Source organism: Parasteatoda tepidariorum, chromosome 6, assembly GCF_982258835.1.
Source record: "Parasteatoda tepidariorum strain Cologne lab strain chromosome 6, Ptep-v5.0, whole genome shotgun sequence".
NCBI classification, from domain to species: Eukaryota; Metazoa; Arthropoda; class Arachnida; order Araneae; family Theridiidae; genus Parasteatoda; species Parasteatoda tepidariorum.
The window spans coordinates 58,948,690-58,975,165 of NC_141760.1; the positions used below are offsets into that span (position 1 = coordinate 58,948,690).

The window sequence follows — 26,476 nt, forward strand, 5'->3', positions numbered from 1 at the left end:
TTGAATTTTAAACTATTTTTGGAGAAGCTATTTGAAGTAATTTTTTTTTTCATTTTAGAAACATTCAAAAAAATTTTTTTTTCATAAACACCACTCTTCGCTAGTTTTAAAATTTTTGTCAAAAGGTAAATATTTAAGAAGATGATTAAGATTCATAAAAGATTATCCCGATTCATCACAGCAGAATTAAATAATTAATATACAATTTTATTATTGCAAGTGAAAATGGTATGAAACGAAAAGCGAACACTTTTAAAATGTGATAAAAAGGAATTGCTTTTAAATATTTTTATGCTACATTTACTGTAATTAATAGATTGCGTCAATCTTTAATAATTTTCTTTTTTAAAATGTTACTTCAAGACTACCTATGTGTAGTTTTTCTACCTTGTCAGGAATTCTATAAAAAAAATTGATCTCGCAATTATGGAACAACCTATTTAGAATTAAATTGCTAATAAATTAATATTAAAAAATTAGTGACAATAAGAATGCTGTTCCTCGTCCTGTTTAGTTCCTAGCATGTGGCTGCATTAAATCACACTAATTTACTAATATTGCTGTAAATAATCAATAAATAAATTTTAATAATAAACACACACTAAGAAAATGTCGCAAGAAATTTCATATTTAATTAACTTTACGTTTCATAAAATGCTGTGAGCTAAGGGGATTAAAAATATTACGAAATAACTCTACAATACTGATATTTTAATTACAATAAATACATTTTGAAAAATAATCTCGCAGAAGAGAAAGCAGTCTTTAAAAACTCTGAATTTTATTCTTATTCTTGTTTTGTAAAATCATAACATTTTGTAAATAATAAATATTAACGAAAACAATCAATAAATTTTTAAAAATAACCTCGCAGAAAAGAAAGCAGTCTTTAAAAACTCTGAATTTTATTCTTGTTTTGTAAAATAATAACATTTTGTAAATAATAAATATTAACGAGACCAATAAATAAATTTTTAAACGAATTGCAATAAATAAATTTTTAAAAATAATCACTCAGAAAAGAAAGCAGTTTTTAAAAATTCCGAATTTTATTCTTGTTTTGTAAAATTATAACATTTTGTAAATATTAACGAAATGGCGCCAATCAGAGATAAACGCATCATGACTATCAACCCCTATTAAAAGAAAGATTATCTCAAGTACGATGGATTAGCGTCAACACCCCACCTGCGATTGTAAAGGGAAGGGTGGAAAACTTAGAGCGAGGAACACCTGTGACTTTGGGCCAGAAAGGATTCTACCCTGAAAATGTTGAGTTTATTATAGAGAACTTCATTAGCTTCAAAAATCATTAAGACGGAAAATTTTACATGTGTCGAAAGCTCGAAAACTAGGCGCCAAATTTCAAGAGCTTGGAAATGCAACCTGCCCTGATTTTGTCTCTCTCAACCACCATCATTTCCCCTCAACTATCACGTTTTTTTTCCCTTCATTTTTAAATTAATTTTATTTCCTATACTTTCGTTAAAAATTTTGTGATTAATTTTTTTCAGAACTGTTTTTTTCCTAAATCTGCTGTATACTATGAATGAGCGTCTGGTTTTCGAGTGCTCTAAGAATATTGACTTTTTTTTAATCTTAATAATTTTTGAGCTAAGTTTTACCAATGAATGAAGTATATCTCTCCTCTTCAGCTTATCAGTATTATTTATTTCAAATGGTTTGTTAAGGTTTAAAAAATTTTTCTTCGTTTACTTACAAAAAAAAAAAAAAAATCAGTGGTAAAATTATTTTTTTCGAACACAAAAATCAACTAATTATTCATAGCATAATTTACATTAATAGATTTTAATACTAACAATCCAATATTAGGCTCTTGTTTCCTTCTCTGAAATTAAATTTTTAGGTACAAGTCAAGATCTTGTTAAATTAGATCATAAATACAATTTCATGGGAAAAGTTCTCTTATAAAGCCATTCCTTATTCCTTAATTTATTTCTTACAAAATATAACAAAAATATGTTTATACAGCTATTTCGAGAGTAAAATTGTATACGTATTCAAAAAATAGGCAATATACCATGCTTTTCATCAAATAATATGATGCTTATCACATGCATTCAATAATCAGATGCATTATTGGACTTACAAAGCATACTTTAATCAATAAAGGAACAAGACCTATCTCTCCAATTTTTATGCAAGATAATTTTTTTTTCTTCTTTCGAATTTGGTCTTTAACTAGAAAATGAAAGGTCCATTGAATTTGTGATTACCATAAGCATGTTTCGAAAAGATTTTCAAATCATAATTGGTTATGATGTTTGATAGCAAGGTATTAAAGGTTTAAAGAGCAAAAAAGGTTATAGATCACCTATCTTTCCGAATTTCATACTAATAGGTATGCATTTCTTAACTTTTTTCTTCTTAAACTTGGAATCCAATTGAAGTGAAACTGAATTTGTGATTACCATAAACATGTTTCGAAAAGAATAATAAACATAAGCATGTTTTAGTTAATATTGATGAGTGCTGTATAACTTTAAACTGCTTACTTATTAAACTTTCTTTGTTGTGATTTTTGCTCTAATATTTTTTTAACTGATTAAACTTTATGGGGGATAACTTTTAAAAGTTTGATTCGTAGTATAAACTAAAGGTTAGCCTTTTTTCGAGGTTTTAATTGCGTGTATTAAATTTTTTTTATTTATATTCGAAAAAAAATATTAAGTGTTCTAACAAAAAATGAAATTCATTTATTGAATGTTTTGCTTAGAAAATGGAAAAACGTGTTATTTTTTCCAAAGCAAAATTGAGATAGTAGAACTTTTCCGCTAATTTTAAAATAAGTTAGGTGAGAATTACTAAGGGATTTATAAAGGTTAAGCTCATTAGTAAAAATACTTATTAAAATTATGAACAGTTTTTCGAATTTCTGCTAGTTAAATCTTTTTTAATCCTCACATAAAACATAAAAATTGTATGACAATCCCGAAGGGTATCAACTTTGAAGAATCGTACTTTTATCGGTTTAACTATATTGATTACGTATCTTGCATTTTTAATTGATATTTTTAGATAAGTAGTCGATCCATCAATGCTTATTAAAAAAATTTGCATTTAATTAAAAGAATCTATTTAAGGGAGAAGTTTGTTTCTTAAAAATATTAAAAACTGGTAACACAATTGTTTCACCAGTTGTATTTATTTTGGAAAGAGCCTCTCAGACGTAGCGTAAACTAATTTTTGGTGGTTTTTAATTACCCTATTTCTTATCAGCGAAATAAAAAAATAAACATAAATTACAGCCTGCAATCAAAATTGTAAAATTTTTGAAATTTATAAGCAATTTTTTAAATTGATATTAGAGATTTTAAAATCGATGTTAGTCAGCGAAAGTTAGCTAGCAAATCGAACAAAAATCAAATTAAAGCAATTTATAAGAAATTTTTTAAATCGACATTAGAGCAATTTTTTAAATCGATGTTAGTCAGCGAAAGTTAGCTAGCAAATCGAACAAAAATCAAATTAAAGCAATTATTAAATTAGAGCAATTTATAAGTAATTTTTAAATCGACATTAGAGCAATTTTTTAAATCGATATTAGCCACCGAAAGTTAGCTAGCAAATCGAACAAAAATCAAATCGCGTCCCCCTGCTTATGCAAGATATTTTCCCAAATTTAATTGCTTTTGCGATTCACAAGGAAATATTTTCACCAATATCGGCAATTTTTTGCTCTCCACAAACACTGCTTACCCTTTGCCATTAAAAATAAAACGAATCAACAAAATTCTTTTATACTAGTTAAATGACTCCAAGAGCAAGATATTCATGCTCTGTATAATATATTAATTGTGTAAATAAGTTAATTTGAGTCTAAAATCCCATAGTTAAGTTTTTTCAATTTCAAAATATTCATTTAATTCATAGATAAAGCAATACTATCATTTTCATGTCATTTTCTTACCACTGACACATAAAATAGGATTCTTAAGTGTTCATTCTTTGTTGTTGATAAAACTGAACATAAGAATCTGAATAGTTATGGTGGAAAAATTATTTCACTATTGAGTCATGCTTTATATTTTTTGAAAACGTATCTTTTAAAATGTTCTGATACTTTAAAAAAAAATACGTAAATCATTTATATTCTACGATGTTCTCAGCTTTATTAATTTAATTTTAAAATGGCAACGGGTTAAAAAAGGAAGTTTGTGATTGGAATTATAAACTAAATTATTTTATTACTTAAGTTTCTTTCGGATATGTTGAAAAAATTGAAATAAAATTAGATCTATGATAAAACTCCCTCAAAATGTAAATTTTGATGTTAATACCAAATCCAATAAAATGAAGTGAAAATAAAATTTTCATATTATTTTAATATTTCTTTTGTATTTTTGTTGATACTGACAGTAAGCAGTTAGTTAAATTTATGTTACCCTTTTTTGAATTATTTTGGTAATAGTACGATGCCGTTATTGTTTGCTACTTGTGTGTAGTGTACTTGATATAATTAAATACACTTTAAAGTTAATTAATAAAATTATTTACTCTCTTTCAAATTTAAACAGTACTTTTTTGTTTTTAGACATATAGTTTCCACGGAAAAATAATTACACTAATGACGTAATAGACTTTTTTTGGGGGCAATATTACGATGTCGTTATTTTTACTATTTGTTTGTACTTGGTGATACATATTTATATTTTAGATTTACATTATCTATATTGCGTATTTTGTGATACATATGATACGTATTTATATTTTTTATTTACATTATATATTATATATATTACATATTTTGCGACACATTTTTATACTTTGTGACATATATGATACATATTTATACTTTGTGACACGTATTATAAGTATTAAAAAACATTATTTATTTTAACACCAATTATGAAAAATAAAAAACTCTTTATTTAGTTATTTATTTATTTCACTTTTTAAAATTACTTTTTTATTTTTAGACTCTTATTTCTTTGGAAAAAAAAGACTTAATAGTTACACAAATCGACTGAATAAAACAAATCCTCAAGCTTCAACAAATGGCGGAATTAAGTTGATTTGTTAAAAAAACTATAAAAAATACGTTCTATGTGCTTTGGAGCAGGGTTGCTTAATCCCATTCCCACTGGTACCATGATGCCCGTCAAATATTTTACATGTGCCCACTATTGTAAAACCATGATAAAAATATTTCATTTTTTCAATTAATAAATAATACTTAATAAGTCAAAAAATAGTAAGTATAGAAAGATAGATGATTCCTGTTCTAGTGAGTTATTTAAAGGTTTTTGTAGGAAATTTTACTATTTTTTATTAGTTGAATTCCCATTTTGCGCATGGGGCAAAAAAAAAAAAAAAAAAAAAACACATTAAATATTTATTAAATTATAGTAAATATATCAGGAAATAACAAAAAGTAGTATAATATTGTTTTGTTTTTTAAAATTTTCTTCATTTTTGAGAAGGATTGAAAAGTCATTTTTCCTTCGCTTCGTATTGAGTGAGAACAAGCTCATTCTTTAGTTACATAAAAAAATAATTAATGTTTTTTTAAATATTTTTTAATTCATAATTAAAATTTCTTCACCGTTCGTGTTTTAAAGAAGATAGAAATAATCACTCCACATTTTTTTCTGAGTAACACGTTCATATTCTATTATGTCCCTCCCTGGTTTTAGATTTCTAGCACAAACTGCTTAAAGTAGAGATCAATATACGAGCACCATCAAGATGGATTTGAGATTCGAGAGTTTTCAAAATTCATCGAGATTCGAGAAATTTATTACAGAATATATTTCGAAAAGGGGGAGAGGCTTCATTTTATCAATATAAAATCATTAACATTGATAACAATGATAAAATTAGCATTGATGAAACCAAAACTTATCCTCAATCCCTATAGCCCTCCACTTATGTGGACAATTTAAGGGAAAACGCCTCTGAGAAATTTTCAAAAAATCGATTCTATTTACCGTGTTATTCGATTGTATACAAATCGAGAAAGTATGCAAAAGAGTGAAAAAGGAAAAATACAGCGCATTAAGTAGTGTGGAGAGGTGTTATCGACAATGTCAACCTTTATCTATGAAAAGGTACCCCAACATAGAGTCGAGTTAACATGTCTTATATACTAGTGAATTGTAGTTGTAATTTTGTAGTGGTAGATACGCTACAGTACTCCCCCACCAGAATTATAGCTGTGATAGAATTCGATACACGGATACCATTAGTTGCTGCATTTGTGACAGACCGGGAGAGCTGGATTAAGGTCACCGGGTTTTGAACATTAGTCATGAGAGCTGTATTAAGATCATGATCGTAGTAGCTCCTGTGTTGTCTTTTGCAGTCGAGTGTATGCAGGTTGACGTTATGTGTGATCGAGACAAGACTGAGTAGCAACAGTGCGAGGAGGTGGATAATGTCGCAATCAGAATGAGCAAGTAAACTGTTCCTTGTGGACCATCCGTCGAAGTAGGCGTTACTGTCTAGGTAGGCGAGTTCTTATCGATGTGGGCGTTTCTGCCATCGTAGGCGTGTTCACATCACATCCGGGTCACCAATACGGGGAGGTGCTATCGACAATGTCAACCTTCATCTATGAAAAGGTACTCCAACATAGAGTCGAGTTAACATGTCTTATATACTAGTGAAATGTAGTTGTAATTTTGTAGTAGTAGATACGCTACAATTGAATGAATCGCCGCAACCTTAAATGACTTTTTATTATAATCGTGAGCTCTTAACTATCAATAAGTTTTACACAAACTTCAACTTTTGTAAAATTTGAATTTTCTTTTTTTAAATTTCTTCCATCTTTGTCGGAATATTTTTATTTCCTCTTCCTTTTGCAAATTTTTTATTTTCTACTTAATTTCGCAGAACTATTTTTATTTACTGGGTGGCTATAGTTTGGAATATGGTTAAACTTGATTAGCTACTTCAAATAAAGTTCCTGTTTTTGTAGATTTTATTTACACTTCCTTTTGAGTTTTTTTTTTTTTTTTTTTTAGAATTTCTTTTATCTTCTTTTTTTTCCTGCAGAATTTTGCTTATAAACTACTTTAAAATAATGTTCTAAACCAGTATAGGAATTTGAAAATTTTTACTCTCAGTTAATCGATCCTTTAATTAAGAAAAGAAGTCTTTTTTTTCTTCAGACTTTGCTGTGAAATATGAGTTCTTATTGTAGCTTCTTTTACCTTTGTCTTTTACGATACTTTTGAAATATTTTCAGTAATTTAATTTGAATCAAAATATTTCATATACGAATCTAAAATGAGTATGTGCCGAAGTTGTTTTATTTATTTTTAACTCCCTAAAGCCACGAAGATTATCCGACATCACCTAATAAGTAAAATGAAAAAGAACTCTCGAGAATATTATTTGCAATTCATTATATTCTACGCTCATGTTAATTTTCTTTCAGATCTACTGTTGCTTTGAAGATATTTCCGAACCAATTTCGATTACTTTGATCCACGATTATTGAAACTTTTAATGTTCACTATCTCAAAAAGTTTCTCCTCAATAAAAACTTCTTATTTTAAATTGAAAGAGCCTGAATGGCAGATATTTCAGTTAATTCAAATTCCAATATTTCTACAGCCTCGGATATCGAAAAATTCGACAAAATCTCTTACATGAAAGAAGAGCATATTTCTTGTGTATCTGTCCATTCTCTCGCATTTCTATTGAAAATTGAAACATCCAATCGAAGCATTCTTCGGGAAAAAACGTCATCAACTGTGTACCGCCCTAAATGTAAGGCCCTGTATACATATCTTCTTCAACAAAATAGTATTTCCGAATCCTCAGATTTCTAGGTAAGAATTTTTTCCAACAAATTCCTTAAGTTTTTAGAGAATATTTCAATTTTAATAATTTTGAATTAAATTATTAAATAAGCTTGTAAACATCCCAATTACAAAAAAATAAAAAAATTATTTTTATTTGTGGAAACTTAGCTGATTAGTGAAAATTTTGCTTATGCATGCCTTTTTAATTAAAAGTTGGCGTTAATGTTAGGAATATATTTAAAAAATATTAACTAGATAATAATTTAACACTTTTTAGATTTCTCAATATAAATTATAATAAGTTATCGTTACTGTCACATTACCGTTTCGTGTATTCTCATTGGACAGAAAAATCACATGATATGATACACAATAAACTAAAAAATATCGAAATACCTTTGGTTATTACCTGCATAGAAGCAATAAATGTTATGGCGATCTAATTTACTTCTAAATACTTCTATAATTTATTTCTAAATTCTACGATTATTATTATAATAATATTATAATAATTCATATTAATAATATTATAATAATTCTATAATTATTCTATATTCTATAACTATTCTATAATTTATTTCTAAATTACTTTCTTATCTTTATTAACTGCATTTATCAGCAATAATTATTTTATCATCCCTTCTTAACGTTAACCTCTATTATTGTTATGTTTTTCTGGCTATGATTATTATTCAAAATTAAAGGCTTAAAACTATAAGTGTTTATAATTATTAGACAGTAAATAAGTAATGTTTACTTTCATAGAAATTTTTAAGTGAAACTTCGTCCAGTCAAAGCTGGCAATTTAAATTAAACAACAACTAAACAAGGTAAGTATTTTTTTTAGAATTTGAATCTAAAGTTATGAAGAAAAAAAATTATGTAAATTTGCAACTAAGGTTATTTTACGGTAATTGCTTTAATTCTCTGTTAAATAATTAACTGAAAGCTATTGTTTTTAATTATTATACAAAGACCAACCTTAATATGTATTTTAGAGTCCTTATAAAACAAAAATACAACAAAAATGTAATACAAAAATATAATACAAAAATATTATGAACTGAACAAAAATATTAAATACAACAAAAATATACATATTGAGGGTCGTAAACTAATATACATGCAAGATAAAAGCAAAAACACTATCAAAATGAAAACTAGAGTCAAGCGGCTCTAATAAACGAAAACACATACTTAATTAGAGATTCAAACCTGAAGCTCCTAATGTGCATAATTTTTTGATTTCTTTTTTGATAAAGATTCTAGAAATACTCAGATATTAAAACTGGTATTTATGGAACGTCCTGTAAGCATTTTATTAAAATATGTATCAGCAACAGAGTTGTTCTTGAGAAAAATATGAAAAATATTGTTTTTCCAAAAATATTAATTAAATTTATAATAAATTTTTTTAAAAGATACTGAGAATGATTTATACGTTTATAACTCATTCATAGTGATCTGTTTGAAATAAATTTTATTTTAGGTAAATATTTTTTATGTTTACAATTTCTTTAAGATTTATCAAAAAACAGCATTAATATTATGTAAATATTATAAAATATACTGATTATTAAATATACTGATATATAATTATTGAATATTATATAATATTATGTAAATATTATTAAATGTAACTAATAATGTAACTGGTAAACTATGTAAATATTATGTATCTAAAATATTGTGTCAGTAACTAACTGTTGATGTAGACTTAACTAAACACCGAAAAACTTTTTATTTGTAGAATTTAGTGAAAAAAAAATTCGCATTTTATTTTCAATCATTTTTAATAGCGACCTTCAATAAGCAAACATATTTGCTTAGCGACCTAAATATCTATTTAAAACCAAACGTTAGTAATTATTCAAATTAAGTAAAATGCAAGAAAATTTTAGGTTCTTAATTGGAAAAAACTTGTCAAAGAACAACTGATTTAGTAAGAGGTTTATCTATTATATCTCACAGAACTGTGTGAATAATTATAGGAATCATCTGTAATGATATTGATAAACTAACAAATAATGGGATTAATAAACTAAATAGTAGATAATGAAGGAATAAACGATAGCAAGATTAATAAACTCATAATGATTGACGACCCTTATTACATATACTTCAGAATCCTTTCCAAAAAAAAGTTAAAAAAGCGCATTAGGTATCGCAAAGTGATAACGAGTAAATACAGAAGTGTAATAAAAATCTAACGAATCATTAGTGAGAAGGAGTAACATTGAAACTAGTTTGATTTTTCTGATGTAATTTGGAGATAATTCTAATTAACACCTTTTCAACTGCGCTTTGTTTCTTCGGGCAATTTAAAATATTTCGATATTTTCAGGCTTGCAGTTGTCATTACTATCAGTGACTCATTAAATTTCGAGATATAGAAAAGTAAATAGAACCTTGTACCATAGTATCATGTGAATTGTAGCAATAATAATAAGGTCTAATATTGAACCATGTTTCCGCTTAAGCTGGATCAATCAAGTTCAAGACATATTTATTTGCATGATTATATGATTCAACCTGACATTTTCAACTTGCAGCAAACTCGTATACGGTAGCAGCTAAAACGCAAACTTTTTGGAAACATATATATTAAAGGTGGTCCTTATGAACACCCAGGATACGCCTCACTGTTTTACTGCGTGTTTAACAAAATAAAAAAGAAGAAGCAAAATATACTTTCATATAACCGTTCTTTCAAAGGCTGAAGTTTTAAAAACAGGGAAAAATAACCTAAATGTAACAAGTAAATAAATAAATAAATAAAAGAAAATAAGAAATGAAAAAAAAAGAGACTCAAGAAAAGAATTTCTAATATAACAAATCAAAGGAAATTTTAACTCTTTTATGTATACACAAACTCTCCAGAAATAATCAATCAAGTTACTTTATTATTAAAAATTAAATACGTTTTTGAATTAGTTATTTACAAAGAACAAATATCCTAGGCTAATATGAAAATCCGGCTCTTTGCAATATGCCGCTATTATTTTGTAAAACGTTCGGCTAATTGTAAAAGCCTCCAATATTTCTTAATCATCAACCTGATAATTTTTAGGCCTACTGTAATGCTTACTTTTAGAGTAATTAAAAATATATAATCCATTGCTTAGCCTGATTTTTTTAGCCGTTTACAATGAGCACATAGTAATGAAGACTTATTGCGACGAGCAGAGCAACATAAAGAATTCAAACAATTCTAATTAGCTTAAATCCATATGTAAAAGCTTAAAGACAGAAAGCTGAATAAAAAACACAGACGTCTGGCACATAGCAATAACTGATTAAATATTACCAGTATAGTAATGAAATATAAATTGAATTGGTATAATAAAATTTTATAAGCAAAGCAAAATTCACCATTGTTTATTAATAAAATATCACCTAACTCTCTCAGTTTCATCATTATAGTAAATTTTTTTAAACATGATTGCGTTTTGATACCGCAGAAATACTTCGATCTAGCATTTTATCTTTTAACCAAAAATTATTTTAATTTACACTGTTAGAATTTTCATTCTAAAATTACTGTAAAATCGAATTTTTTTTGTTCTAAGCAGCTTTATTGTGCTGCCATCTATGCGTGAATGAGAGTATCGTATTCTAATAGTCCAGGGTCACAAATTGGGAAGTACAAAACCCTGGAAACTCTTCGTGTATTGAAGGTAATGGGCAAAATATCATGAAGTCAACACTGAGAGGAGAACCCCCGTTCTATCGATAATGAGATTGACAGATTGGCTCTCTCGGTTATATCTACCGATCAGTAAGGAACTAGGTTTCATTAGGTGGGCCTATTTAGAGCGATAAAATTCTGACTGTTTAACCATATTAGATGAAAACAGTTAATAAACTGTTTTTCTCACAGTTAACAGTTTGAATACCATCTTATGAATATATTATTTGACTGTTTGTTTGAGTATAGTACAATAACAATTAAATAAATTGCTATTTAACCATTTTTTCTATGAAATTTCTAACAGTGTACAGTGATCTCTTTGAATAACTTCGCATCTTTTGCCTACTTTAAAATACAAAATATAAAATGTTTGTTTTGTAATTTCATTGAATAACAGCTTATTTTATAAAGTTTATCTAAACTCTATTTGAAACATTTGTTTCTTTGATAATATTACGTACTGAGCGAATATTTTGTTCGAAGTATTTTCAACTCTTAAGAATACATTCAATTTATAGTAGCTATATGTTTTTTAAAAACATATTTTATCCATTTTCGTGAAAGAAATAGTTCGAAGGCAAACGTCAATTTTTCCTTAAGGTCAATATTTTTTAGTTTAAGCAGATGTCGATTCAATGGAATTTTTAAAAAATGCCCTTTTAGAAAACGCTTCGAACGTTTTCAACTATTTGAGGGTTTGCAATTTCAATAAACACAGATTCTAAGATAGCCTTATGGGTAGCAAAGAACTTTATCTTGGAGTTTTCCTAGTTAACACCATTTGTTAAAGAACTTGGTAACTAATTTTGAAACTTGGTAAATATTAACTGGCTTTCCAATCAGAACACTTGAAAATCCTTAACTCTTGAGTTATAACATCTTGAAGTTCTAGTACTTTGTTTTTTCTCGCACTAATGTAGCATTTTATCTATAAATTTAATGAAAAAGTAATCAATTTAACTGGTTTTTCCGAAAAGTACTGAGCTAAATATAAAAAAATGCAAAGCTTTTTTAAAACAAATTTACTAAGTGATTCGCTAGCATCGTCTTGCCGTTCTTTTTGGTGCATATATCGATGTCGTTGCAGAATAGGAAAATCCTGTTCCTTCTGAATGTCACCGCCATTTTGCAATTATTTGCAAAATTTTAAATTTATACTTTGAAATTTTTAGGCTCACAATCAGCCCATATGACCTTAGACTAATAAGAAAATGCACGATGAATAACTCAATTTACCTGAGTTTATTTAAGCTTATTGTAATAAGTTTTGCGCCTTGTTGGTGGTTTGAACAGAGAGTCGGAGCTAGTTTTAAGTTTAACTTATTCCTTTAACTTGTTAAGTGTTTAAATTCCTCTTAAAAAGTCTTTTCTTCATTACAATTAGCCTTCTCTTCTGTGGGTGCATTGCAAACAGTTTACGATATGGCTAATTATGCAATGAATTATATACTCTCTAATTAGCCTAAAAGTAAGTTGGTTCATTGCAGTATGTTAAAAATTATATTAGAGGCTTGTGCTTTGCGAAATGATGATGTTGGTTTGCAAAACACTGGATTTTTCAATTAACCCTGCAACATATCTAATTCGGACATAATCTTTAAAAACAAAGTTAACTTTAGAAGCCGCTCACGAAATGCTGCTTTCAGCTGTTACCAAAAAATAATTATTGAGAAGAGTAATGAAATTTTCCAAACATTTAATCATTTATAGTTTTTTAAATTGAAGTGTTAAGAAAATTTATCAAAGATGGTCATCATGGAACATCACGTTAATTAAAACGAATTCCATCAACAATTTTTATACTAACCAAAACTTATTATTATGCTACATTTCGCCCCATAGGTTCGGCTTTAGTTTTATTTTCTTTGAATACTTTTTTTAATTTATTTTCAGCAAGGTGATGCTAATAAATTTCGTAATATCTGTTGAATTAATATTGGGTTAGAATAATTAAATGACCAGATTTTAAATATTTATATTTTTGGAACTGTTACACACATCACAAATAAATTATATAATTAAGAATGAATGAAGAAAAATATACCAAGCTTTTATTCAGTTACTAATGTTCGGTAGATGGCCTTTTCGTACCAAGAGAAACATATAAACTGCAATTAAGTTCGCGCCTCAAATTTTCTATTTTACCACTATCAATGATTCCTAATGCTGAACAAATGTGTTTTTAACTTGCATCGTAGTGTGTTCGGCATAAATGGTTCATGAACAGTGTCTTTGAGGTAACTCCATAAAAAGATCTCACATATCGTAAGGTTCGGTGATTTCGGTGTCCACGTGATTAACGGCAAATCACGAGTCACAAGCATGCTCAAGACACTTAGTGAGTTAAAGATGGGGTATATACTGTAAGAACTTAAAGAAAATATTTGTGAAGGATTTAAAAACTATTCACAGTGTGAAACCACAAAAGGAGTGAATTTTTTTTTCTTGCTCTAAAAGAGTCACCAAGAACATTTGTAAGTGAAATTAAACTTGGCACATTTTTCATTAATTTAGCGTGTCATTAATCAACTCGAGAAGAAGAAGATCGCTGATACACAACCACCTGACCTATATCCGTCAGACGGTTGTTTATAAACAATATGGGGTGTTAATATTCGGTATATTGCTGTAACTAAGTTTCTTTCGTCATATAAGTTAAAATGTTAATTAACGTGAAGTTAGTTAAATACAACGCCGTATCTCATATTAAATTTGATAAAATATTATTCTTTCTTGTCTACGTCTTTTATTTAATTTAGATTGACTTGTTAATGTATTTTGATGTGAACATTATTATTTTTGTTTTAAGTATCAGTCAAATTAGTTGCATAATTAGTTTGCCTGTGTTTTGCATGACTTCATGCCTGTCTTTGTGTTAAGCAAGAAATAAACCGTTTCTTTGACAAAGAATATAGGACGTGTCATCTAAAAGAATTCACACTTGACTTGCCGAGCTTACTCGAAATGGTATGGAAAGAACAGTTCCTAACCTAAACAACTGCCAAGTTTTAACATTCAATCAGATTTCATAGCCACGATGACGTTGTTTGCAGTTACTCTATTGTTATGTGTGTAATAGTTTCGAAAAAATATATATTTAAACACCGGTCATTGTTTGTGCTACCCCTGTTTAGCACAATTATTACTATGATAATAACTTTTTATATATTTCTATAATAACAGCGCAAATTATTTCAGGTACTTTTACTAGCCTCTTACTTCAGTTGACGAAAATGCGAGAAAGATTAATAAGGGCTGTGCTTATTATCGGTGCTTTTCTGCTGTTTTTAAACGCCACTGTGCATGCGAAAATGACATTTTGGGATCACATTCCTTACACACGCTTTGCTTCAAGGAATTTAAATCTGAATCAAGGTGGGAGTAAAGCTAAGGCTGGCAACAACCAAGTGGATCTTTATCCCAGCAAATCAATCCCAGATGATGACGATTTTGTGGACCACCTCGATTTAGAGGACTTTGCTAAACGCCAAGACGATGATTATGGACACATGAGATTTGGAAGATCAGAGAAATTTGAAAAAGATGCTAGAAAGTCCATTTTCAAAGATATGTTCACTGCATAACATGTTTGTTAAATTTTTACAAAAAAAATTATTGTAAGTTGATACAAATAAGATAATAGAATTTTAGAAATAAAATAATTTAGTTTAATTTAAGAGTTTTTAAAATATCATTTAAAAATGTATTACTAGTAGTCGGATTTTCATAGGCTTCATTGCTTTATCTTAAAAGGTCGATATTGACACAAGAATTGTCTTTGTCTTTAATATTTAATATTTATGTCTTCAGTTAAACTTTTTGCAGCGAATAATGTAAGTTTTTCCTTTTTTTTTCTCAAAAAAAAAGACATATTTTTTGTATTAAACTTGGAAGGTGGTCGAATAAATATTTGAAAAGCTTAGATCCAAAAAAAGAGAGAAGAAAAAAACCCCACTTTTCATTTTTTGAAAAGCAAAAACTTTGTGTAGCTGTAAGCAAATAATAATAATAGGAGAACAATCGAAGAAAACATTAATTTGCCATGCCTTTATTTTGTCTAATAAGTAATGATATTTATCTTAATTAGAGGAATTACTAAAATCTCAAAATAAACGTCGTTGAGAAACTAAAATTTGACTAACTGAATTTTGGAAACTGATCACCAGGATTTAATAAATTTCAAACGTAGACAAATAGCACTGTGATATTATATGCCCACGTCTGAACAGCATTTAGAATTGCATCGTGGAACTTAATATTTGCTACTTAATATTTTCTACTCATGTCAATTTTTAAAATGAAACATTAAAATATTTCATTACACTTTAAAGATAATGCCGGTCTTTAAATGCTGTGAATTTTGCTGTGAATTGAACTTGGATCTGAAAAGTAATCATCTGTACTTGTTAAAAAATTTTAACTTAGGAATACAAATAATACTTAGGAATACAAATTGTGCAACACAATAAGAGGTAATAAATGATAAGTAATTTTACTTATTAACAATATGTATCGATAGTCTTATATTGTATAACAATTCGCATTGGAAATAGTTTTTATCTCTCTTCATATTTTATCATTTTTTTTAAAATTTCGTTTTAAATGTTAGGAATTTTATTTGGTAGCATCTAATCTCTATCTTTTATTTTCCCTTTTTCAATTTTTTTGTTACTTTTGAGAAGAGCTCGAGCTTATAACATGATAATCGCGAGAGAGATAGTTATTTCTAAAACAATGGATAAATAATTATTGCTTAAAACAGGAAAAAATGCACTTAAAAAAAATTTGAATTACTTTCGAACAAATTGTTATTTAAAAGAAATCTCTTGTTAATTCAAAATTGTCCCTTCAACATGCCAAATTTCAACTCTGTAGTTGCATTTCAGCGGGCAGTAGTGCGTCCAACATAACTATTGCAGTTAAAAATAAGTATTTACATTGGTTAAAAAGGGGCCTAAGAAGAAATAAAAATAGGTATTAAATAATTCAAAAATAAGGAAGGAAAAATAATTGCTACGAGGAAATGTTAACTTTTTGAATTAAACAGCTTCTATAGGCGATGTTCAAAATGAAAAATAAGAAGTCAGTTGTCATTGTTGTATGTCATTTTAATATGACAGAAAAAAATAATTATTGAGTTTGCTTAATATAAAAAGATGATAAAATATAATAAATATTATATTTTATTATCTTTTTATTACTTTACTACTTTAAAAAAAATAATTGCCCAGTGAAGCATTTTCCTTTTTAACTAAATAATATCTACTCTAGTCTATTTTAAAAATTAAACAAACTAATTTCTTTCGAACTAGTAAATAATTCTAAAAATCCCAGAAAAAATAATTATTTAGTTGGAGAAAAGTGGTCCAGTGAAAAATTGTAAAATTAGTACCGAATTGCTTTATTAAAAATAAATGCGCCATGAAACATTTATTTTTTTAGATAAATATTTTCCACAAAGGTCTTTCTTTAAAACGGTAGATAACACACACATTGCTTGTGAGTTATAAAATTTTCTAAATATGGTAGTCATAAATAAATATTTACATTGGTGAAAAAATGGCCCAATAAGAAATTAGAAAACGGACAATTAATAAATTATGAAAAATACTTGAAAAATAGAACTTTTTAGTTTTTGAACTAAATATTTTAAATCATGTTGAAATTTAAACTGAAATGTAAGAATTCAGTAGTAAATTTTTTTTAATAATGAAGGACAAATAAATAAATGCTTTATTTGGAGAAAATAGGTTAAATAAGAAATGATGAAGTACTAAATAACTTTTTAAAAAAAAATTATTTCATAGCACTTCTAATTTTTTTGACTAAATAATTTCTACTTGTGTTGAACTTGCTTAAAAGAAGTTAAGCAAGTCACCAATTCTTTATAACCATGAAAAAATGGTCCAATAAGAAATGATAAAATGGACAAGTTATAACTTTGCTTATGTGTCGCAAAATTTCCTAAAAATATCATTTAAAATTAAACATTAGCATAAGTGAAAAAAATGGCATAATATCAAAAGATAAAAATATAATTGCTACGTGGAAGTATTAATTTTTAGTGATAAATATTTTCTACTCGTCAGCTGATCTTAGAAATTTCATACTGTACTTGGAATAGGAGTTGGGCAGTCCTCAATAAAATAACAGTAAGTAAAAAACTTAGATTGTTGAAAAAGTGGACAAGCAAGAAAAGAACACAATTGTACACAGCAGAACAATCAACTTTCTGAGATTAATGTTTTCAGCTGTGTTGATTTTTAAAATGAACTGTTAGACTGTACTTTTGACGGGTGTTTTTTGAAACATGGCAGTCAAATATAAGTGCTTGCATCGTTGAAAGAGAAATGATAAAATGGACACCTGTAGCTACATTAAAAACAAATGCACCGCGAATTTTTAAATTTTTTTGGGGAAAATAGAAGCTTTGTTCTCCATTAAGAGGTCCAAACTTCGGACGGCTCTCCTGATCAAACAAATTAGGACCATATTTGCCAGATTGCGGCTACTGTCTATATTTTGGGGTCAGAAATCTGAATCCGCCGAAAAAATATATATTTATGCTGAGAAGGTACGTTTTTGCATCTGATCTCGTAACTTAAAATATTGTCCACACTCATTAATTAGAATATTTGATCATTAGATCAAAAGTAATTAAATTATTGTCCGTTTTTCATTTTGCTCACTGCAGCCAGACTTGGTTATGGTTATTTTACTGTTAACATATGAATAAAAATGTACAGTTCACAATACAAAAAACGGACCACCCTGAATAACTTTTGATATAATGAGCGGAACTTCGCATTTCAATCTTAAAGGTTCTCCGGGATGATCTCAAGTATGCTAATTAATTAGTGCAGACGATATTTTAAACTACGAAATCAGACACAAAAACGTACTCTAATAAACATACCTTTTTTTCGACGGATTCGGATTTCTGACCCCTAAGATATAGGGGTAACTGCAAGCTGAGAAATATGGTCCCATATGGTCAGGAGAGTTATCCAAAGTTTAGACCCCTAAATTTTTAAATTTAGTTTTTGCGTATTTTGCCATATCTCCAGAGAACGTTTTAAGGAAATTTAAAAATTTGCTTGAAAAGTTCTCTGGAGATATTATAAAGTTCGCATAATTATAAAGTTCGTTTATCCAACATAATTCCAAACAAAAAATTTTTTTCAGTCAATATTTATTATTTTTATTATTTTATTTAATAATAGGGGAAAAATTTTGAATTATGACATACAATTTTTGACAAGGCAAAATACAAAATTAGATCAAAGTCGGTTGAATAGTTCTTGAAAAATCGAATTTTTAATGTATGATTTTTTTAAAATTCGATTTCTTAAGAACTGTTCGCCCTATTTCGCTCAAATTTTATATTTTGCCAGGTAAATTTATATACTTTAAAATGATTTCAAAAACTGTTTACTTTTCGACTGTTATTTAATAAAACAATAAAAAATAATAAATATTTATTAAAATTTGCTTATTTGCATGAAATTATCTTAAGATAAACGAATTTTAGAATTGTGTGCTAAAATGTTTCAATTTGCTTAAAATGTTCTCGAGATATGGCAAAATACGCAAAAACTAAATTTAACATTAAGGGATCCAAACTTTGAATCACTCTCCTGACCAAACTATGGGGACCATATTTCCCAGATCGCGGCTTCCCCCTATATTAGTCAGAAATCCGAATCCGTCGGAAAAAAGGTATGTTTATTGAGAGAAAGAGAGCTTTTGTGTATGATTTCATAACTTAATATATTGTCTGCACTAATCAATTAAGCATATTTGAAATCACCCCTTCGAATCATTAAGATTGAGTTCTAGATTGTCAGATCCGATCATTAGATCAAAAGTTATTCAGGGTGTCCATTTTCTTTTTTTTGCACTGAACATAAATATGCTTAAGCTGAAACACAATATTATGTTTGCTAGAATGTTATAATAGTAATTTTACCACAGAGAACCACGCCACATCTAGTGATTGGGAAAAAAAATAATAGAGAGAGAATGAGTCCTACAACGTGAAGATTAGGAAGAACCAAAAGTTATTAAGGGTGGTTCGTTCTTTTTATTTTGCGCACGGTACATTATATTTTAATTCTTCAAATTTGTGCATTTCTTTTGTTAATTTTTCTGATAAATTCAGTAAAATGGAATGCCCTTCGAAAATATTTTACAGCAAACTAAAGTTTTGCTCCCTTAATTTTTTTTATGTGCCAAGAGCCTTTGAAATTTATAATAAATGAATTAATGCAGAAGGATGTCTTATTTAGAGCTAAAAAGTTTGTTCAAAAAGCAAGTTGACTAAATCAAACTAATGTAAAAGTTAATTTGCGGTTGATGAGCAAATTGAACCGAACCAAAAACTGAAATGATTAGTTGTTATCAGTCAATGCAAATAGTGACAAACGTTCGAATAAAGGAAACTAATACTGCTTATAGCTCAAAGCTTTTTAACTACAATCAATTAGAAAAATGGACAGTTTTTTATTAAAATAAGTTGTCATAGCAAATGGTAATATTTAGCAAAAAAACAAATATTTGAGAAGGAGAAAATATGGTCCCAGAGAAAAAAGCAGATGCTTAGTTTGGAAGCAAATCACTTTTGACATTTATTGACATCTGTACAATATTGTTTACTATTTTTAAGCAATCAACATCTGAAGTGAGGGAGGGTGGAAATGCCATTGCAAAGAAAGTATAAGTAATGAGAACTTTTCAATGCAATTACTCTCGAAAAGTTATTGAATTTAGCAGTAAGTATGCATTGAATAGGTTTTTAATATTAACGTGTTCGAGAAATTGCATTCTTTACAATATTCTTCCAGTGTTATAATAGATCATTATAATTTTGTTAATATTATTATTTTGTTATTATTATTATTAGTGTAGTGATTTGGTTTCGATTTATAAGGCAATTGTTTAATATTTAACGAAGAAAACCAAAGCTTGTGGAAGGTTTTAAAACCAAAGCTTGTGGAAGGTTTTTGTAATGATCAGCTCGTATCGTAATGATCAGCTAGAATATATACTTTTGAAATCCTTGTCAGAGATGAAGTAAAAAAACAGACTCATTAGGGGTGCGCAAATAAATATGTGAGCTAGAGCCAAAAACTAAAACTCAATCTAAATCAGGCGAATCATTAATGAGGAAGGCGGAATGGGAAAATCAAAACAAGTGTCATGACCTTGTGAAACTTGGAGGTATATCTAATAATCATTATGTGTTCAGCCAACAAGTAATAATTTCGGTCTTATTTTCTTCAGTATTGCTTCTTTTATTTCGTAAGTAATTTTTTTTTCTCGTTTACACATCCACACTGTAAAATTTTCCCTTATTTTAACAACAAAAATGGTGACAATTACTTTACAATGAAATGAGTCCTGCAGTTTGCTGATCGTAAAGACACGGTTCTCAGTAGAACGTCGAAATCAAGCATCACTGGCTGCGGTCATTAAGCGGGTCGGTGACCACTTTTATCGGCCTGCGTTGGGACAGAGGGTGGGCGGTATCTTTCCTTGTTAAACTGTTTTACTGTACAGTGCTCGACTTCGCACGCCGGTAGTCGGGCTGCCAAAGCAGAGGAGATATCCCCTCTGAAGAGGATCAAAATTGCGATGGCATGTCTTCGGATCATCCTCAGGGATGTTTGTCAGACAGTCGCCAATACCCCATTGAGCAGTTCTAGTGCGACGTAAATAAGGTACCTACCTACAAGAAGAGGAAGTAAAATACCACCGATAACTCCTGGTGTTTTTACTATATCAATAACTAAGAATAGATCCTGGTCATGTAAAACACCAAGAATGTTCTTTCACTTTACTTGGTATATAGTAGCCGACACCATTTTAGTATTCTGTAAAACAATTTATAATTACAGTAAGATATGATACTCATAAAGTTATTTTTACTTTTCGATATAAAGCAAGAATCATTAATTTAATATCTTAGGTATTAATTAACTCTCTTTTTGTTTACTAACTTAGTGGAGGTGAAAGGCGGCAATAAGAAGCTTTTTCAAACCATTTCATAAGTGTTAGTTTTGATGTTTTTGCTTTCTTTATCCAGGTTTCCTCAATAGATATTTCTAAAGTTTTGAGATTCCTCGCTTAAATATTAATTTGAGACTAAGATATATATTAAGGACGATGTTTACTGAACACCGCTTTGAAGACTTTCCTACCTATATGCATTTCTCTTTGAACAAAATTCAATTTTCCGAAACTTACCTAACATACTTTCTTGATTATAAGTAAGCATTTAAATTAGAATTTGCTTGCAACGAAGATGAAAAGAATGCATAGTATCGCAAATCTCACTACGGGGTTTTATAAGAGAGTTTTTGCCTTAAGCTTGTCTTAAGTTAACTTAATTTTGATTAAGCGAGAGGGTGACTATCAGGGTGATTTTTGTGCATGCGCTATAAAGCGCAAATAGTACCGTTAACGTAAAAGTTAGAAAGAAACCTAAAAATAACACTTTGCAAAATCTCTCTGTTTTTTTAAGAAACTAAAGCAGGAAGCAGTTGAGTGAAACCTTATACGGCGCAACATCTCTATTGTGTGTGTTACCGGGAACTAACAATAGAGAGTTTTAGCATTGCGTTTGGTCTTTTGTAAGCCGTAATTCTAACTTTATTTTCTGCCTCTTAGAAACGCTGCTGATTTGGAAGAAACTTTTCACGCATACGCTGTAAAGTTCAGAAAGCGATAACAAAGAAGTCAGTAAAGCTTTGCAAAACCTCTCTAATTTTTTCTTCGATCCCGATTATTCCCTCGCCAAGATTCAATGTTTTAAGCACCTCTTGTAGAATTAATTTTTCTATGCATTTCATCTAATAATACTAAACATTGCAGGTACTTTAACTACTCTTTAAAGGGAGAAAAATGCGAAAATGTTTGATGAGCATCGTGCTTGCTACTATTGCTTTTCTGCAATTTTGCAACTTCTGCGTCCAAGCCAAAATATCGCTTAGATATCATATTCCTTACACACGCTCAGCTTCAAGAAATTTATACCTGAATCATGGTGATGGAGACGATGAAACTGGCTTCAGTGAAGAGGACATTCATCGCAGAGGAGTCAAAGTATTACCTAAGGCATCTAGCTATATGATACCAAACATGAGATATGGGAGATCAAGAAATCCCAGCAAAACATTCTTTAATACTGACGATTCTGTAGATTTTGATTCTGAAGATTTTGTTAAACGCTAAGTTCTAGAGATAACAACAATCAATGATTATGAAGCTTCACGGTTTTGTGTAAGCAAATAAATTTGAAAGAAAAAAAAACGTTTCAGAAAATTTCATTTAAAAGAAGTCTTTAACGTCTTTAGAAGTCTTAAAAGAAACTATTAAATAAAAAAAAAACATGGTAATTAAAATTTCAAAAATGACGTATTTTAGTGTTTTTAAAAGTTTTGCAAAATCTCTCTGTTTTTTTTTTAAAGAAACTAAAACAGGAATAGAATAATTTAACTCTGTGTATCGTCCGTCCACCGTAAGAAGACGATTGAGGATCTAATCATTGTAAGAAATCACCGCGTTAGAAAGTTAAGTGAAGTAAAAGCCTCAGCCGATAATGATTTTTCATACTACGATTCCCCTGCATCAAATTAAACTCTCAAATAGTCAATTGTCTTCTTACACTGGATGAACTAAAACAATTTGTTGTGTGTTTCAATAGTTTTATAAGTTTCAACTCACTGTGAAAATTGAATTAATCTGGGACTTGTTATTTAATTTTTGACATTCAGGAAATTTCGCGATAATTTGAGAGAGTATCAGACTTTATAATTCTTCCTAAAATACTATGAATCAACCAATTTTTGTTTATACATACTTGATTCAAAGAAATTCTAATCATAGATACAGAAAAAACAGCTCTTTTTAATAAAATTATAGTTAATCCATATGAGTTACGGAAAGGGGTTGATTCTTTTAATAATGTTAGTCTGCTAAATAATATTTTTTAACACTTCCTTGCTGAACTTTAAGCAATTATAGGAATACAAAGTTTATATTAAAAAAAGTGCTTATTTTTTCAAATAAAAGTTAGCAAGATTTAAAACGATTATCTGATAGATTTTAAATTCAAAACAAAAGATACGCATTTGACATCTCATCATTTAGATTAAAATGTGTTCAGGCACAAATATACGCTAAATTTTAGGCTTAAAAGTAAAATAATCGATTATAAATTTAAAGGTTCTGGCAGAGAGTTTAAGTAAATGAAGATCCCTAAGTAAAAAAGCTTTATTTTTTTAAAGAAAAGAAAATAAATTTAGATATGATTAATTTTTAAACTAATTACCCCGGACTAGCAGCCGGTCTTGGTCTGTTTTGGTACTATATATATAAAGATTCCGGTTAAAGACTCCCCGTGTAGTAAATGGAGACTGGTGCACGTTAAATCTGTCGAATCACAAAGTCCTCCATGTCCCCATAACAAATCATACCTCTGGGGATATTGATCCAGGAGTTTCCTTATTTTCTGGATTGGTTCAAAATTACAAGGCTACGGAATTGTACATTAGTAGTCGTAAACCTAAAATTGGATTTACTGTTCAACGACGGTTATAAAATGAAATAAAGTTATCACATGAGAGCCACGATGGCTCAGGGGAGAGAGCGTTCGCCTTCCAATGCGGTGAGCCGGGTTCGAATCCCAGAAATGGCTGGTCGATAAAAATCCACATCCGGATTGCACCAACCACAATGACTTGAAATATCCTCAAAGGTAGACAGATCGTCGGTTACAGTCCCTTCGCCGTTAGGCTAACTGTGGGAGGTTTTTCGTGATCTTCCTCTCCATGCAACGCAATAGAGGGTTCATTCCATCAAAAAGTCCTCCACGAAGGCAAATTTCCCCCAATATTTGATCAAGGAACTCCCTTGTCTTCTGGATTAGGATCAAAATTACAAGGCTTCGGAGTGGAACCCGGAAATGGGGTCGACTGTTCAACAATGGTTATAAAACAAATTATTATGTGAAATAACTGCAAAACATTTCATAATTTAGCTTAAATATTCATTGAATTATGGACATTTTTATAAAGAATAATTTTTTTCTTTTTTTACATTTTTACTTCTATTGCAGAGTATTCAATAAAATGAAACGAAATTAATAATATAAATATTTTTAATAAATAATATAAATATCATTTTAAAATTTGGAAAGAATTTCGTTGAAAATTGCGCAAGATCTGAGTATTTAAAGTGCTAATTAGTATTAATGAGTAGCAATTGAGCTGATCAGTATAAAATGCTGAAACACATTAGTTTCTGTCTCGCTCATCAAGTAAACATTTATAATTAAACGTAGTATAAATATTAGTTTCATTGATTTAAAAACATAAATTCCAACAAATTTTCACAATTTTCTTCTTATTAAGTGTGTTTTGTTTTGTTGTTTAAGTGAAAGAAACTCAATCGTCATATTTACATTATAAAGGAAGATAAAATTAGTTTTAAAATTTCACATAATTTAAGAGATGTAAATAATATTTCACGCAAAAAGGGTTTTAATGTTTCTTTATTATCTTAATATTTTTAAAATACTTTGCTTAGATAATAAAACTAGAAATCGAGAATATTTTAATATTTTTAAAAAGAGTATTTTTTAGTTGACAATTTTACTAAAAGCACATTTTGGAATCAATTTTAATATTTTTTTATTATGAACCTTTGCCAATGATAATACTATCCTAAGCATTTATTTATATAACTCAGAGACACTGTTATTAATTTTAGAATCTGTTATTAATTTTTTATGATGTTTTACAATTGAAAAAAATATTCTTAAAATTTTCCATTTATAGGATGGCCTGTTTAAAAATATTGTTCTTTAATTCGTTTTTTAAATAAATTGAAGTAAAACGATAACACATAATACTGCAGAATAGTGAGTTAAGCAAACTTTTAATGATAATTTTGATAATATTTCATGTAGGAAATATAAAATGGAACTCTTCGGTATCCTAATATAAGAAAACAACACAGCCTAATGCCATCTTGCATTGGATTCGACTGGAAAATTCTTAAATTTTGCCTCGACAAGTACTTCGACAAGTACAAGTACTACCCTCGACAAGTACTTCGTAAATACAGTTGAATATTTTTTTATAAAATTACAACCTAATTTAAAGGATTGCAACTAAATATTACGAGAAATGGTTTAAATAAGAAAAATAATTTTTTTAAACATTTTGAACCTGATCTATGAAAACGAAATCCGAAAAAATAAATGATACAAAATTTTAAATAATACCCATGAAATTGAAGTGAAACTCCTTTGAGCGATGTTATATAGTTCTAACTTCACTCCACTTATTAAATCATTATTATATTGCTAAAATTTGTTTCAAAATTAAAGACAAAAAATTTCTTAAGAAAGTTTTCTTAAAACATGTTAATGCAGAACAATTCATTTAAGTATTAGAATCTGAGAAACAAGCTTATTTATGGTTTTAATAACAATAGGAACAACAAAATAGCTTTACTATCAATATCATATGCGGTTTAATTATGTATAAAAGCCTTATTTAAATAGTGGTCCAATTCCACTTGTAAAATAAGAGTTAGCCCAATTTTCATATTGTTATAAGCCATTTCTATATTATTTTAACGCTAGAACTCTTTTAGTCCATTTTAGCTCCCACACAAGAGGCTCCACAAATCAAACAAGATAAGAAAAACATTACAGTCATAAGACTAAATCTTTGTATCTCAAAATGAACAAATATGGATTTGTCCCACAATTCAATTAAGACTCATATGAGGCCATCATCGTAAGAATAAATGTTATAGAAATTTTCGAGTCATAAATAATGTATACACAATTTGCTTATATATTTTGTATGTACAATTGTTATATACTCTGATAATATTATGTAAACATATTCAAAAGTTATTTCTGAAAATTTAATAAAATTAGATAAAAATAATTCCAATAATGTTGTCAAAAAAGTATCTTTCCAACTAACTGAAAATC

The 26,476-nt window shown here is 28.5% G+C and overlaps 2 protein-coding genes across 3 annotated transcripts in view; one reads left to right on the forward strand and one right to left on the reverse strand.

The window, feature by feature from the left end:
- tko (30S ribosomal protein S12 technical knockout) overlaps nucleotides 1-26,476 on the reverse strand; it is a 54,019-nt gene that overhangs the window by 21,824 nt on the left and 5,719 nt on the right. The gene's annotated exons all lie outside the window — the stretch shown is intronic.
- Nucleotides 2,131-15,151, forward strand: LOC147808063 (uncharacterized). Of its 2 annotated transcripts, none has more exons than XM_087166624.1 (2): nucleotides 2,131-2,362; nucleotides 14,665-15,151. In XM_087166624.1, exon 2 carries the CDS (start codon nucleotides 14,700-14,702, stop codon nucleotides 15,048-15,050), a length of 351 nt encoding a protein of 116 aa, XP_087022750.1. In that variant the 5' UTR covers nucleotides 2,131-2,362; nucleotides 14,665-14,699; the 3' UTR covers nucleotides 15,051-15,151. The 2 variants fall into 2 exon arrangements, with proteins under 2 accessions (XP_087022750.1, XP_087022751.1); XM_087166625.1 differs by lacking the exon at nucleotides 2,131-2,362 and adding an exon at nucleotides 7,336-7,802.

Excerpts from the sequence above, each read along its gene's own strand:
- LOC147808063 (XM_087166624.1), top strand. The coding sequence starts at position 14,700 with ATGCGAGAAAGATTAATAAGGGCTGTGCTTATTATCGGTGCTTTTCTG.